Source organism: Pyricularia pennisetigena, chromosome 2, assembly GCF_004337985.1.
Source record: "Pyricularia pennisetigena strain Br36 chromosome 2, whole genome shotgun sequence".
Taxonomy (NCBI): Eukaryota; Fungi; Ascomycota; class Sordariomycetes; order Magnaporthales; family Pyriculariaceae; genus Pyricularia; species Pyricularia pennisetigena.
This window is the reverse complement of record NC_043741.1, coordinates 7,878,078-7,892,516: the sequence shown is the minus strand read 5'-3', so window position 1 is coordinate 7,892,516 and position 14,439 is coordinate 7,878,078. Positions and strand designations below refer to the sequence as shown.

The 14,439-nt window shown below is 54.4% G+C and overlaps 7 protein-coding genes across 7 annotated transcripts; 4 read left to right on the top strand and 3 right to left on the bottom strand.

Moving 5' to 3' along the window:
- Nucleotides 1–1,146: 1,146 nt before the first annotated feature.
- PpBr36_02156 (uncharacterized protein) lies at nucleotides 1,147–3,386 on the top strand (the record flags this gene model as incomplete). The annotated part of the gene is made up of 4 exons (XM_029889339.1): nucleotides 1,147–1,409; nucleotides 1,493–1,500; nucleotides 1,579–2,764; nucleotides 3,221–3,386. The coding sequence occupies 4 exons, from the start codon at nucleotides 1,147–1,149 to the stop codon at nucleotides 3,384–3,386; spliced, it is 1,623 nt and encodes a 540-aa protein (XP_029752174.1).
- Nucleotides 3,387–3,605: 219 nt separating this feature from the next.
- Nucleotides 3,606–5,072, bottom strand: PpBr36_02154 (uncharacterized protein; the record flags this gene model as incomplete). Its single annotated transcript, XM_029889337.1, has 1 exon — nucleotides 3,606–5,072. One exon carries the CDS (start codon nucleotides 5,070–5,072, stop codon nucleotides 3,606–3,608), a length of 1,467 nt encoding a protein of 488 aa, XP_029752175.1.
- On the top strand, nucleotides 3,925–4,574 carry PpBr36_02155 (uncharacterized protein; the record flags this gene model as incomplete). The annotated part of the gene is made up of 2 exons (XM_029889338.1): nucleotides 3,925–4,006; nucleotides 4,048–4,574. The coding sequence occupies 2 exons, from the start codon at nucleotides 3,925–3,927 to the stop codon at nucleotides 4,572–4,574; spliced, it is 609 nt and encodes a 202-aa protein (XP_029752176.1).
- A 639-nt stretch (nucleotides 5,073–5,711) lies between the features above and the next one.
- On the top strand, nucleotides 5,712–6,713 carry PpBr36_02153 (uncharacterized protein; the record flags this gene model as incomplete). The annotated part of the gene is made up of 5 exons (XM_029889336.1): nucleotides 5,712–5,801; nucleotides 5,881–5,906; nucleotides 5,987–6,025; nucleotides 6,110–6,138; nucleotides 6,193–6,713. 5 exons carry the CDS (start codon nucleotides 5,712–5,714, stop codon nucleotides 6,711–6,713), a joined length of 705 nt encoding a protein of 234 aa, XP_029752171.1.
- Nucleotides 6,714–7,150: 437 nt separating this feature from the next.
- On the bottom strand, nucleotides 7,151–9,713 carry PpBr36_02152 (uncharacterized protein; the record flags this gene model as incomplete). Its single annotated transcript, XM_029889335.1, has 4 exons — nucleotides 7,151–7,301; nucleotides 7,366–9,482; nucleotides 9,554–9,621; nucleotides 9,686–9,713. The coding sequence occupies 4 exons, from the start codon at nucleotides 9,711–9,713 to the stop codon at nucleotides 7,151–7,153; spliced, it is 2,364 nt and encodes a 787-aa protein (XP_029752170.1).
- Nucleotides 9,714–10,121: 408 nt separating this feature from the next.
- PpBr36_02151 (uncharacterized protein) lies at nucleotides 10,122–11,909 on the top strand (the record flags this gene model as incomplete). Its single annotated transcript, XM_029889334.1, has 2 exons — nucleotides 10,122–11,758; nucleotides 11,828–11,909. The coding sequence occupies 2 exons, from the start codon at nucleotides 10,122–10,124 to the stop codon at nucleotides 11,907–11,909; spliced, it is 1,719 nt and encodes a 572-aa protein (XP_029752173.1).
- Nucleotides 11,910–11,997: 88 nt separating this feature from the next.
- Nucleotides 11,998–13,966, bottom strand: PpBr36_02150 (uncharacterized protein; the record flags this gene model as incomplete). Its single annotated transcript, XM_029889333.1, has 2 exons — nucleotides 11,998–12,264; nucleotides 12,341–13,966. The coding sequence occupies 2 exons, from the start codon at nucleotides 13,964–13,966 to the stop codon at nucleotides 11,998–12,000; spliced, it is 1,893 nt and encodes a 630-aa protein (XP_029752172.1).
- Between the last annotated feature and the right edge of the window lie 473 nt (nucleotides 13,967–14,439).

Below are 14,439 nucleotides of genomic sequence, written 5' to 3'. Positions count from 1 at the left end.
AAAAAAAAAAAAAAAAAAAAAAAAAAAGAGAACAAAATTCAATCTGTCGTCAACCCAAGCACTCGCGACACGTCCCACGGTTTTCTGTTCTTTTCTTTTGGTCGCGAGCCTGTTGTTGATTGACCAGATTCAGTGACGTTACCCGATCTCTTTGTTATAACTGGGAATGCTATAAAACTACGTACAGCTGTCATCGGCTAACTGGCTCCACGTCGAGGTTCTGACGCAACCCCAGCCACACACACACACACACACACACACACACACACACACACACACACACACACCAGTTGATAGTACCAAGTCCCGAAGGATTGGATTCACCGACGTGCGTTAGAACACACCCTTTTTGGTCATGGAAGCTGGAGATCCCCGCTTTCAGTTGTCACCAAAAAGCCGTAGCAGTCGGTCTTGTAATCTGCTCGCGTTGACGGCGCCAGGGAATTTTGACTTGTTTTTTGTCCGGAACAAAATGCAAAAGAAGGAAAAAAAAAAAATGGGCGGGCTCATCGCCAATCATGCCATCGACACCCAAGGCCCCATTCCAAGGAAATGGACCTCAAGCCAACGTCGGGCGGCAATGACGGACGTCGTTAAGGTCCCATGTCCAGTTGGTTCGTTACGGTTTGCTCCCCCACAAAAGGAGACCCTCAATTTGACGCATGGCCGCTGTCAAGGCAACCAAACAAACGAGGCCGATGCAGCAGAGAGAATCCACTCACCGTAGCCGAGTGACGTGAAGTTACGCGGCAGTGGTACACCGAGTAAATAAAGTGAGATTGAGCAAGCAGGCATTCAATCAATCAAACTTGGGCAGTGTTCCTAGGCCCGCTTGTTTCGTCTTTGCCACCAAGTAGTACGCTATATACACCGTAACAGCCCGGTACTCCTCTGGGACGGATGGTTTGATTACGGGTAAGGGTTAACCGCTTTTCCACCAGGGCCGGTGCAGTGACGTTTGTTGTATTTAACCTTTGTTTTGCACATTGTCTATACTTTCGGGCTGCCTCTGTACCTGTAGGCAGATCTCTTTTTGTTGTCCTGCGTCGTCGGTCGTTCTCTTGTTTCTTTGCATTCTGCGTCAAGCATCTACACGTAGATACAAAAAAAAAAAAAAAAAGAAAGGAATAAAAAAAGAGAGACACCATGGGTAACCAACCCTCAAGCCTGCAAACCTGTCTGACCGACGTCTGTGCTGGGCAGTCAAACTGTGTGGGATATGCCGCCTTTACCAACGACCCCATCTACCAGCTCACCTGGGTCAAGCCGTACAACCTCGATCCAACCACTGCCGTAAACCCCATCGCAGTCGTGAGGCCGAACACGGCGGAGCAGGTGGCTGGTGTTGTCAAATGTGCGGCTGCAAATGGCAAAAAGGTCCAGGCCAAATCGGGTGGACATTCATACGGGTATGTTTGCGGCATATGCGTGCCTGTGTTGTATGTGTGCACGTCTCTGAATATCTGCCTTACTGACTAAACTTTGTATACAGGAATTACGGTGAGCAGCCAACAGCTGATATGGATAGGACTCACCTCTTCTGCTAGACTTGACTAACACAAACCCGCGCCGCTGCAGGTATGGGCGGTCCCAATAGCACCGATGTCATCACCATCGACATGGTCAACTTCAAGCAGTTCCGCATGGACAATGAGACGTGGAAGGCTACCATCGGATCTGGCCATCAGCTCGGTGACGTATCCGAGAAGCTGCACGAAAACGGCGGCAGGGCAATGGCACACGGTGTGTGTCCTGGAGTCGGCATAGGCGGCCATGCCACCATCGGCGGCCTGGGGTCCATGTCTCGCCAGTGGGGATCTTGCCTGGACCACGTGCTCGAGGTTGAGGTCGTCACTGCCGACGGCAAGATCCAACGGGCCAGTGAAGAGCAAAACTCGGATCTGTTCTTTGCTCTCAAAGGTGCCGGCGCCAGCTTCGGCGTGATAACCGAGTTCGTCATGAAGACGCACCCAGAGTTCGGCAAGGCGGTGCAGTACATGTACTCGTTCACATTCGAGTCCATGCGCGAGCAGTGGCGCGTTTTCAAGGCCTGGCAGGACGTCATCGGCGACCCGAACCTTGACCGGCGCTTCGGCAGCCAAATCATCATCACGCCGCTGGGCTGCATCATCGAGGGCACCTTCTACGGCTCGCAGGAAGAGTTTGACGCCACGGGCATCGTCGGCAAGCTTCCGTCGACGCGCAACTCAACCATCCAGGTGACGGACTGGATGGGCGCCGTGGCCAACAACGCCGAGCGCGAGGCCCTCTACATCTCCAACCTGGCGTCGCCCTTCTACTCCAAGTCTCTCGGGTTCCGGCAGCAGGACCTGCTGTCCGAGGACGCCATCAAGAACATGTTCAACTACATCGCCGACACCAATACCGGCACGCTCATCTGGACCATCATCTTCGACCTCGAAGGCGGCGCCATCAACGATGTGCCCATGAACGCCACCGCCTACGCCCACCGCGACAAGACCATGTTCTACCAGTCGTACGCCGTCGGCATCCCGCGCGTCTCGAGCACCACGCGCGACTTCCTGTCCGGCTTCCACAACCTCATGGCCGAGAGCATCAAGGACCGCGACGCCGCCGGCGCCGTGCTGTACGCCGGATATGTCGACCCGGACCTGGGAGACGCCGCGCAGAGGTCATACTGGGGCTCCAACTACCCGGCGCTCCAGCGCATCAAGGCCAAGTACGACCCGGATGAGCTGTTTCGCAACCATCAGAGCGTTCGGCCCGACGCCAACGCGAAGAGGTGAGGATTTTTTTTTTCTCGCCTTGTTTTCTCAGTAAACGCGGGTCAACTGCGATCGTTCAAAGTTAGAACTTGATGTGGCCCCAAAAAGCCGTGGATTTGAAATATGGTGCGTGCCGGAGAGGTTGCTCTGCATTCTTAACGCCCAGTAAAACCTCCGGCCTTTAGCGGTGCCAAGGATACCATTTATATTGCCCCTGACTAGATCAGACGAGCGATTAGCCTATAAGCAATATAGACGCACCGGAGAGATCTAGCGATGTGCTGGGTCCCCCTGTCTTGATCAACACTATCCTGATTCAGTATCCGTTAGCTGGGTCTGCGCATCTATTAGCCTTTAATATGTGCTACAAGAACGCACCATATTTCCTTTAGTCTTTGGCCTTATATTCTCCACAATCACGTCATGCATGATTGACTTTTATGACTGACCATTTACCCCTTTCCGTGCTGCAGCGAGAAGGACAATGGGTCTGGATCCGACCCGTCGCAGAGTGGCGCTAGCGGCCCGCAGGCCACCGGCGAAAGCAGTGACGAAAATCTTGGACCAGCCAGCCGACCAGCATGGGCGCTACTCTCGCTGTGGCTGATGGCTTCGTCAACGGCGCTGCTCTTGCTTTGAGGAGGCTTGTTAAATACTAGGTGGCTTGGTACTGCGCTGCTCCGGGTCCCTCGGCGAGCCCTTGTCAGGGGTGCCATGATTTGAAAAAGCGATCATGATATGCATAACATAACGACTTGACGACACGCGCTTGATTGGCTTGGTCACGACACATAGAGTTTGGCTTCATGTTACCCTAAATATCAGATTGAACGAAACCCAATACTTACGCTTGTATGACTATAGAAAAACTGGTTTGAGACGCTCGGTAAATCGAAGTCCGTCACAATCGCTCTGCTCGATTTGCGTATAACACTGTGTCGTCTCTTTCATATTCTTCGTTGGCGTTCGCATAGGGAACGACTCAAGTAAGCAATTGGCAATGAGCATATCCCACGGCATTTCATCCCCCTCAGCCCTGGCCAACATGTCGAATCGCAGCAGTGTCTGCCAAGACCAAGCTAGATACTCCTCCAGCTGATCCGTGTTCAGCTCGTGGAGCGGATCGTGTGGTATGCTCAAGACCCGCGTCTCGTCGTACTCTGCAAGGTCAAGAACCATGTCGACAAGCTCGGTCGGAAGGCCTTTTACGCTCAGCACCGACCTCACCGTTTCCATCTCGGCCGCTGACGGCATGTACGGTGGGTCCGTGTCAAAGTCCAACCCGATGAACTCTTTATAGCCTACGCGGCCCAGCGGATAGAAGTGATCGTCTTGGACTTTCCATTGACTCTCCTTGCGCGGATACGTCCGGAAATTGTCGTCTCGGATGCCAAAAAACTCCATGTGTTGGAACAGCGGGATCTGTGTCATCGTGTCCGACACGGTCAGGTCGTGTACCAGACTCTGGTACGTTCTGGTTCTCAAATAGTCCGCAGATGTGTCGGAGCGTTCCTCCTCGTCGCTCTTCGCCTTTTCCCCCGAAAGCCTAACGCACCGTTCCGGGAACCCTCGCTGGATAAGGTTGAGCACAATGTACGCCCGCAACGTATCTCGGCACATCTGGCCCAACGCCACGTCGGGGCCCGTGCAGTAGCACATCTGCGCGTCCCACCAGCTCAGGAAGTCGACCTGCGGGTGCGTACAGATGCGCAGCACCGTTTCCATGTTACCGTGCAGGATCAGCGCCTTGAGAAGCTCCAGGCCGTAGAAGCTGTCGCCGTTGACCTCGTCAAACTCGAAGCAATCGTTGCGCTGGTAGGTGCGTAGAAACGTCGACATGCGCCGGTCTTCGAAACGGGGGAGACACCGGCAGTTGTAGTCGCCTACATGAGTGCATATCACGGCACCACCATCCCCGGACCTCGGCAACGCCACCCCGGCATGCTTGAACCGCCTCACAGACAACGGCATGAGCTCATGCTGTGGTGGGACGCGATTTTGAAGGCAATACGGAGTTCCTACAGTGGTGCACGACAGGTGCCAGCGGCGGAAGGGCACCTCGATCTCGACGAAGTCAGACTCGGGTATGACTATGTCGTTGGGATCTGGGTCGTCGTAGCTTTCTGCATATTTCGCTCGTTCCTGAGCGGCCGAAGTCTTCAGAGACTCGGCTAGCAGTTCTACAAACTTGTTTAGATCTTTGCCCTGGTCTGGTTTGTGGCGGGGGTAAAAGTTGGTAATGTCACCGTGGTCGGGATGAGATGTGGCAAACTCAAAGTGGGAGGTGAGTAGACCCCAGGGCGCGTCGCTCATGGGGGCTGTCATTCTGGACTACAAGTGTTTCGACTGCTCTCCTTCCGAAGGACGTTGCTAGATCAGATTAGCTCGACATCTTGAAAAGAGCTTTATGTATCAGATCAACGTGGGTCAGAAGGCAACAGTAATGATTTCAAGTGACTCATTGCAAGCGAGATCACATACGGCATGACATTGTCGTCTAAATGCGATGCCATCTAGTGCTGACGGTTTGACCGAAATACGACAAAAGCTTGGCGGTAGAAGATTGCAGTCGCTGTAGCCCAGCAGACATAGCGATGGCGAAGACGCAGGCAGTCTCATACTGGACTACTTGCGTGAAATTACAGCAGTTCTTCCGCTGTGGTAAATTGAGTCGAGTTCAACGACGCATGTCAAGGGAGAGAGGTAGAGAAAGCAAGCTGCTTGCTGCCTTGCTTGATGCTCCAGGCATGCAAAATAGATAGACAGCTCCACCTACCCTGCACCTACAGTGATCCCTCCCACAATATGCCCCTCAACTGCATGAATCTCCATCCCTGGCAACCATAGCGGCCAAAGTAAACAAAAAATAGCAGCCACCATTGATCGCTTTCCATCATACCAGCCAGCGCAAACCTTTACGCTGTCGACGTATCCACCGACAACAACCTCCTCGCGACTCCAACAATGACGGACAAGGCGTCAGAAAAGGACAAGGACAAGTCCAAGGTCCACAAGCTGTCGCTAAAGGGCAGCGCCAAGCTCGTCGCCGAATTCGTACGTCAACTCGTCGACCTTGCACTCCCACCGCCAATTCATCCCTTGCCAGTCGTCGCTAACTCTTGGATCTTGATAGTTTCAATACTCGATACATACGATCTTGTTCGACCCCCTGTTTGCGACGAACCATGATGCTGCCATCGCGCCTGTTCACGGCTAACCGTTGATTACGAACCGATCAGATTCCAACGAGGAGTATACCCAGCCGAGGACTTCACGGCGTCAGTTATCCCTAGCGCCATGCGCAGATCAAACTTCGCCCCTGCCGCCATTGCACTTGGCTAACATCTCAAATCGCTCAACAGCGTCAAGAAATATGGCCTCAACATGCTAGGTATGGCAGACAACAACCAGGCTACATACACCCGCAACTGACTCCGAACCACAGTGTCGGCCGACGACCAGGTCAAGGCCTACATCAAAAAGATCATGTCCCAGCTGGACCGGTGGATGGTCAAGGGCAAGATCTCGAAGCTGGTCATCGTCATCACGGACAAGGACACGGGCGAGCACGTCGAGCGCTGGCAGTTTGATGTCCAGATCTTTGGCGGCTCGTCCAAAAAGTCAAAGAGCAGCAGCAGGTCGGCAGCTTCGGCATCCGCCGGGCAGGAAAACTCGTCGGCGGCCCCGGATGCGGCACAGGCGCCGGAGAAGACAGAGGCCGAGATCCAGGCCGAGATCGCTGCCATCTTCCGTCAGATCACCGCCTCGGTCACCTTCTTGCCACAGCTGGCCGGCGACTGCACCTTCAACGTCCTGGTCTATGCAGATGCCGACTCGGAGGTGCCTGTGGAGTGGGGCGATAGCGACGCCAAGGAGATTGAGAACGGGGAGCGAGTCCAGCTGCGGGGCTTCAGCACCGCTAGCCACAGGGTCGACACGTTGGTGAGTTACCGGCTGACGGACTAGCCAGTCTGTCGACTGGGGCCGTTGGAGGTGTGGGCCTCTACGCAGTGGTCTATGCCGGCCATGTGGAACGATGACACGACATTGGAAAAGCGGACTTGGCTTGGAGTTCAGGCGTTGGGGGTTCTGCTTGTTTGTAGGTGACAATTCTCATCGCCTGATAGCGAGATTGTCAATATCACCTGGGATTGGATCTGTGCGTCTAATTTCATGTTGCCAATTTAACAAATCTGACGTGGCTTCTTTGCCACGGCCGTGCCGGTGCTTGTTGTGCGCCACGCTATCTTCTTCTACCAACAATGCCACCCACCAGTCCTATCCAGCCTCATCACGCCAAAAATGCAGTAAACCCCAGACACCAAATGCACATCTGCTGTCGACAGAAAGATACGGCACAATCCGCGCAACAAAGCTCCCATGGTCCACACAAAATCCTAAAACTAAGAAGAGCCCACCCGGTTGAAGAAGTAGATGTAGGCAAACTTCTTCATCTCCTCCACGTCGACGACCTCGACCACCTTCTCGTCGTTGAACAGAACCCAAGCGGGCTTGTCTTGCTGCAACTGTTTGCGAATAAAAGCGACATAGTGACTGCTCAGTAAATATTAATATTAGCACGATACTCAAAGATCCAGCTCCACGACTGTAAACTTACCCAGCATGGATGCTTGTTCCCTTGTGGCACACGATGCTTTTCAGCTGGTACTGCGCCGGAACATCACTCTTGCCCGCGGGTGGCTTTTCGCCCGATGCAGCGGCCGAGTCGTCTTCCATAGAGCCATCATCATCTGGATGACTGAAAAGCCACTCTACAGCTCGCTCGACATTTCCTGACGTTTCCTTCAGTGCTTTTGTCGATTTCTTGGCATCGAAACCCATGGCGCCGAGCATTTCGATGGAGCTAGGATCTGCCGTGAATCCTCCGGCGCTGTCACCAGGACCCTCAAGCTTCAAGGGCTCATCGATGTCAGGGTCTTCCATGTGGCCAAAAAGCCATTCCATGGCTGCGTTGGCATCAGAGTTGCCTGTGGCGTAAAGCGCCTTTTCACATCGGTTGCGGGGGAAGCCCATCGCCTCGAGTTGACCTACGGCCTCTGGGTTGGGTGTGAAGGCGGATGCCGCGCTAGACGAAGCTTCCTCTGGCAGCAGCTCCTCGCCCGGTTGTTGTCCCTGGGAAAGGTAGCGGTCCAAAAGATAGGGGTCGTCATTCACCAGAACCGGGACGTCGACCTTGATGGGCACCCAGTTTACGATGGTCATCTTGCGCGCGTTGACAACCAGGACCTGTGGCAGTGTCTTGAAGTAAGAGCGTTTGCTGTAACCAGCCTTGCTTCCACACGAAGAGCATGTGAGTTCGACAATCTCTTCGGCAGTAAACCAATCAAGACACTCGGAGAGAGTGACGGGCTTGTATGAAGCACCAGTGTTGCCTTCGGTCTCTCCTCCCGCCTCGACAGGTAGCTTCTCCATGGGTACGTCGATGAAGATGCTGTCTTGCTCGTTGGTCGTATAGCGCACCTTTTTGCAACCCAAGCATTGCAGCCGTTGTTCCAGAAGAAAGCGGAAGTCTTGTGTGGGGTCGTCGGCCGGTGATGGATGCTTTGATCGCGTAATAAGCTTGATGAGATGCTGAAGAAGTTCAAAAGCATCTTGCTGCCGCATTGTAGAGAACTCCTCATGGCCACGTCCAACGAGGTGCTTGAGCATCGATGGTTGTAGACCTTTTTGGTATGGCAGCTCTGCAGAATGCTCTGATGCCACCACGTCGGAATCAGGCTTGGAATAACGGCCTGATAAGAGGCCATCGCCCATCTTGCGCAGCTGAGTCTCGAGATCTGCAGCCGGGTCCTGAATTCCAGGAAGCTCCTGTGTGACCTGACCGTACCGCTTCTGGAATGCATCCATGTCAAACAGACACTGAATTATGCTTGCGAGATAGCAACTGTTACCCAGGTTCTTGAGGCCTGTAAGTCCAGGACCGAAAAGAGGCTTGAGCTCCTTGCCGTCCTCTGTAGTCATTGAGAACTCCCACCTCAAGTTCTGCTCAATCTGCATCTCTGTCAGGCTCTTTTCAGTCTTTTCGCGCTCTGCAATGTTGATGCCATAGTTGGCCAAGTGCTGCCCAAGATTCTCATCCACTCGCTCCTCGTCACACGAGTAGCAGTAGACGTCAGCGGTGCCTTCCGGAGTGATGGATCCAAGCTTGACGGCGACCCCGTGTCCAGACTCAGTTGCGTGTGCCAGTGCGTGGGAGTGACCGCTAACACCGCCAAACTGCGCCCGTCCACAGCCAAGCGCACCACATTGAAGACAAAGCCACAAGTTCTCGTTGAGATCGCATTTGGAACACGTGCCCAGTTCGTTGGATGCAATCTGCCTCGGCTCGTCTTGGCGGAGAGTAAGGATGTGTTCACAGCTTGTAAGCTCCTGCTCCCAGGCTTTGACCTCCTCCTTGCGCGAAAACGTGTTCGCCGTCATGATGCCCTCCACCACCTTGGAAAGTTTCGGGTGCGTCTTGTCCAACTCGGAATCGCAGTCGAGGCATTTGACCTTGGTGTGGTAGTCGTAGCGATCGGCTTCGGTCTCTGCGGCAATGGCAAGCTTTGACATTTTTGTTGGGGGCTCATCGCGGTCGATGTGTTTCCGGGTACGCCGGATATTGAGGACAAGAGGGTGGCTCCAGATTAGGTGATGAAGCTTTGCGTGATATCGCTCGCCGACGCAACCGCCGTTGAAACATTGCAGGCAAACGTCGAGGCCCTCGGGGTCATCCTGGTTGATGTCAACATCGTAACTCCGCCCGAGGGAAGGTTGGTATTCCAGGGGATGGGCATTAAACATACAATCGAGTCGAAGCACTGGGTGCAATCCTCTCGGTAGACTGACTGGGCTGGTGTGGGAGGCTGCAGAGCTGAAAAGCAAAAGTACAGTGATCAGCAACAGTTCAAGAGGGACCATGAAGGACCGAAACCTACAAAGCGACTCCAAGTGTGCGCACGCCATGTTGAAGTGCAGGCACGATGGTTTCGTAAGAGACCGACAGTTGTGTTGTAGGCTTAGAATCGTCGAGTGAGCTTGGGTACCGAAGCTATCTCAAACCAGTCAAGGTAGAGGTGGGAAGCTTGTCTACAGTAACCTTGGTGCCTGGTCCCGGCTGGACGATCATCCACAAACGCTCTTGGTGGGGCGGAACTTTGGAGGGGCTGAGCCATTACGTAACGCCGAGCCTTATGGTAATGACGTTGCGTTCTGGGGAAGGTCAAGCCGGACCCTAACCCAGACTTGGCAGGGGATCATCAACTAAAACACCCATACAATCTGTCCCAAAGAGCAAACAGACTCTTAGGCCAATTGCCTCGAAGTGAATGTCAGCACTTCGGGGCATGTAGCAAACGACAAGCTATTGTAATAATGGCCGATCAAAAGATGGCTAGCAACACAAGCAGCCCCGCGGCTTCTGGGGCCTTGCGCGGCGCCTCGCTGCTTATACTGCTCCAGATAGCTTCGCGGGCCATCACTTTCATCGCCAATCAGCTCCTACTCAGATTCCTGACAGCACAACTTCTTGGCATCTCGACCCAGCTCGAGGTCTACTACTTGTCTGTGCTCTTTTTTGCACGCGAGAGTCTCCGAGTCGCCATACAGCGGCAGGGCGGAACAACCAAAGACAAGACCTCGCAAGCCCGCGGCACACAGGCTGTTGTCAACCTCTCGTACCTTTCAATCTTGCTGGGTGTCTTTGTAGCAGGACTTCTCGGCTGGCTGTATGTGACGTCGATCAGCAATGAGACCACGGCTTCGGCTCCGCACCTCATCATCTCACTCTACATATACGCCGTGGCTTCCATCGTCGAGCTCCTCTCAGAGCCTGCCTTTATGGTGATGCAGACGAGGTTGCAATTCGGCGCCCGAGCAGCTGCCGAGTCTATTGCTACCTTTTCTCGCTGTGCCGTCACGCTCGGCTCTGCCGTCATTGCCTCACGAGGTGCATTCGCAGCTGGGGTTCTGCCGTTTGCTCTTGGACAGCTCAGCTACGGGGTCACTCTCTTGGTGGTATATGCCTACTATGGCTTATCCCTAGCCAGCGTCGAAGGCTTCTCGCTGCTGCCAAAGAAGCTGGAAAGACCCTCGACCAAGGACAAGAAAAGCAACGCTGAGGGCTGTGTTCTTTCCCTCTTTCCCCGGCCGACACTCAACTTGGCCCGCAGCATGATTGCTCAAAGCTTGGTCAAGCATATCCTGACCCAGGGCGACACACTTTTGGTGAGCGCACTCGCCTCGCCCACATCTCAGGGCGTGTACGCCTTGGCCAACAACTATGGCGGACTAGCGGCACGACTCGTGTTTCAGCCCGTAGAGGAAAGCAGCCGATCCTACTTTAGCAGGCTTCTTGCATCCTCCTCACCTGACAAGGAGTCTGACAAGAATGGTCTGCGCAAGGCGAAAAAGGCCGCTGCCGAAAAGGCCAGTGCGGACCTTACGATTCTCATCAAGCTGTACACCACTTTCTCGGCGGTAGTCGTTGCCATCGGCCCCACGGCCGCACCACTACTCATAAGTCTGGTCGCCGGTCCCCGCTGGGCATCGTCAGGCGCCGGTGCCGTGCTGGCCGTGTATGCGCTATACATCCCCCTGCTTGCCCTCAATGGCGTCTCGGAAGCTTTCGTCGCTTCCGTCGCCACCGAGGCCGAAGTTCACGCCCAGAGCCTCTGGATGGGTGCATTTTCGCTCGCTTTTGCCGCCGCTGGTTTCGTGTTCTTGCGCGTTCTTGACTGGGGTGCCAGGGGGCTGGTTGTGGCGAACGCGATCAACATGGTCTGTCGGATTGTCTGGTGCGCAGTATTCATCAAACGGTACTTTGGAAGGCTTGGTGTCAAATTTGAACTGTCCGAACTGAGGCCCAGCGGCGTGACTGTCGGCGCCGCTGTGGTCGCCAGCCAGGCTGTCGCCCGTCTGAGTGGCCCTGATGTTGCTGGCCTAGCAGTGCGAGGTGTTCTTTTTGCGCTGGTCAAAATCGCATCGATAGGGGCTGTCTTTATTGCGGTAGTGTAAGTTGCGCTTATTTCATTTTCCATCCCCCAGACCCGGTACGTGAATATCTAACCCTAGTTCTATAGTGCGGTCGGCGAACGACAGTTCCTCATGCAATGCATTGACAAGGCCCGTGGCCAACGACAAAGATCGACGGCAAAGCAATAACCGCAGCCCAAGGTGAATCATAAACAATTAATTATCACAAATCCCAAAAACGCCAACCCTAGCTTTTCGAAACAGTGGCACATAGTGTCTAATCAAACGTAATCTTGGTCCCCTTCTTGCTCATATCCACATCCTTGAAGAAAGCACCATACGTGTCGTGTGCCTTCTTTTTGACGGTGGTACCAAACTTGAGCAACTCATCTGGAACTGGCTGGTTCGCGCCCTTGAGGACGTTGACCAAGCTGCCCGAGTGTGCCTTGTCGTGCTCGGTGAAGAGGGTGATGGCCTGACCTTGCTTGCCTGCGCGACCAGTTCGACCGATGCGGTGGACATAATCTTCGATGGTGAGGGGGAACTGGAAAGGTTAATTTATGTTAGTCGTGACCTCACGCGTAGAACAAGACCGTCACCTGGAAGTTTTGGGAACTCACCGTGACGTTGATGACCAGCTTCACTTCTGGAATATCCAAACCGCGGGCTGCAACATCAGTGGCGACAAGAACTGTGGTCTTGCCAGTCTTGAAAGCCTCCAGACTGGCAGTCCTCTGCTCCTGCTTCAGATCGCCGTGAATGCTAGCGACTCTGATCCCCTTGCGCTGCAGGTTGTTCTCGACACGAACGGCCTCCTTCTTGTACAAGCAAAAGACGAGCACTCGGTCGTTCTTGTTCTTGCCGGACTGCGCCTCCTTGAGCAGCTGCACAAGCCTGTTTTCCTTCTCCCACGGGTTGATCACCTCGACCCGTTGCGAGATGCGCGAGTTTGCCTGCAGCTCCACCACGCCATTGCCATCGTCGTCTCCGTCGACGGCTCTTGTGCGCCCGCCAATGGTGACCTTGACCGGGTTGACCATGAAGCTCTCTGCCAAGCCACGCACGCTGGCGGGCCACGTCGCGGTGAACATGAGGGTCTGGCGCTGCCCACGGTCAGGGCACAGGCCGAGGATGAGCTTGACATCGTCCTCGAAACCCTTGTCCAGCATTCGGTCTGCCTCGTCCAGCACCACAAACCGTGCAGCGGAAAGCGATACGGTGTCGTCGGACAAAAAGTCCTTGAGTCGCCCGGGCGTCGCGACGATAATGTCGGCGCCCTTGCCCTTGCGTAGCAGCGCGCGCTGTTCGTCCTTGGGGGCACCACCAAACAGGCAGACGGCCGACATGCCGACCAGCTCCGCAAGCTTGGAGATGGCGGCGTGTGTCTGCATTGCGAGCTCACGGGTCGGCGAAACAATGACGGCGAGCGCATGTGTAGCGCCGTATTTCTTGTTGGGCTTGCTGCCCTCGGGAAGGGCTTGGAGCGCAGTGATGCATGGTACCGAAAAGGCGAGGGTCTTGCCAGAGCCAGTCTCTGCAATACCGACTACGTCGCGGCCGTCGAGCGAGTACGGCCAAGAGGCAGACTGGATCGGAGTTGGGGCGGCGAAGCCGGCAAACGGCTTCTTGGCAAGGAGGGGTGAGGACGGGAGCTGAGTAAACTTGAGGATTGGGCGGTGGGTTGTCAACGAGCTGGGTTCGGAGATGACGACTTGTTGTGCTGTCATCCAGTCCTTGAGCTCGGATTCGGGCAGTGCCGAAAGGGCGTCGACCTGCTTGTACTTTGAGTCGCTGGCGCCATTCTGAGGTGCGTCAGTTGGCGTGGACTCGTCGCCGACTTTGCTATTCTTTTCCTTTTTCTCTTTCTTATCCTTCTTGTCCTTTTTCTCCTTCTTTTCCTTCTTCTCCTTCTTGGATTTGGAAGCGGTCTCCGCTTCGGGCTGCGGAGTCTCGGTAGTTGAAGGGACTTCGGTAGTGGTTGTAGACTCAGGCTCAGGGTCAGCAATCTCCTCCTCCGCTTGCGCCTTGGCCTCCTTTTCCTTGCGCTTCTTCTTCTTCTCCTTCTTCTCCTTCCTTGCTTCTTTATCCTTCTTGTCCTTCTTGTCCTTCTTCTCCTTCTTCTCCTTCTTCTCCTTCACAGGCTCTTCGGATTCGTTGGCGGTAGAACCGACGACCTTGGCTTTCTTGGCCAAAGGCTCGCTTTCGCGATCGCCTTCAGAGAGTGTATGTTTCTTGCCGACAGACATGGTGAATATTGTTGCCGGAGAATGGGCCTGGTGGTGTCTGATCAACGCCTTGTTGGGGCGCAAGCTAAGGACCCTTGATGCGGCGTCCGATTTTTTTTTTCTGTTCTTGTACTGATAAGATAAGACAACCAGGATGGTAGGATCAATGCCCATGCAGCCATGTGGGGCTCAGAGAGTTGTGAATCGCGGGGCATTCCCCCCATTAAAGTGGGACATGGGGTTGCCTGATTTCTTCCACTCAATCCGGCTTTTCAATGGGACAACTAGATGCAGTGCTGCACATACAACGTTAGCATATTTACCACCAAGAACTTGGTCATGGGATTATCTACCTTTAGCATGGATGCGCTATCACTCATGTCCTGAATCGGCGGCTTGTCTAGATGATCTCGGCGAAAGCTTGCAAGTGCACACATGCTATTCCTGGCTTCCTCACCGTCCGGTCGGGAGTCGCAAAGCTTGCTCACTCAGTT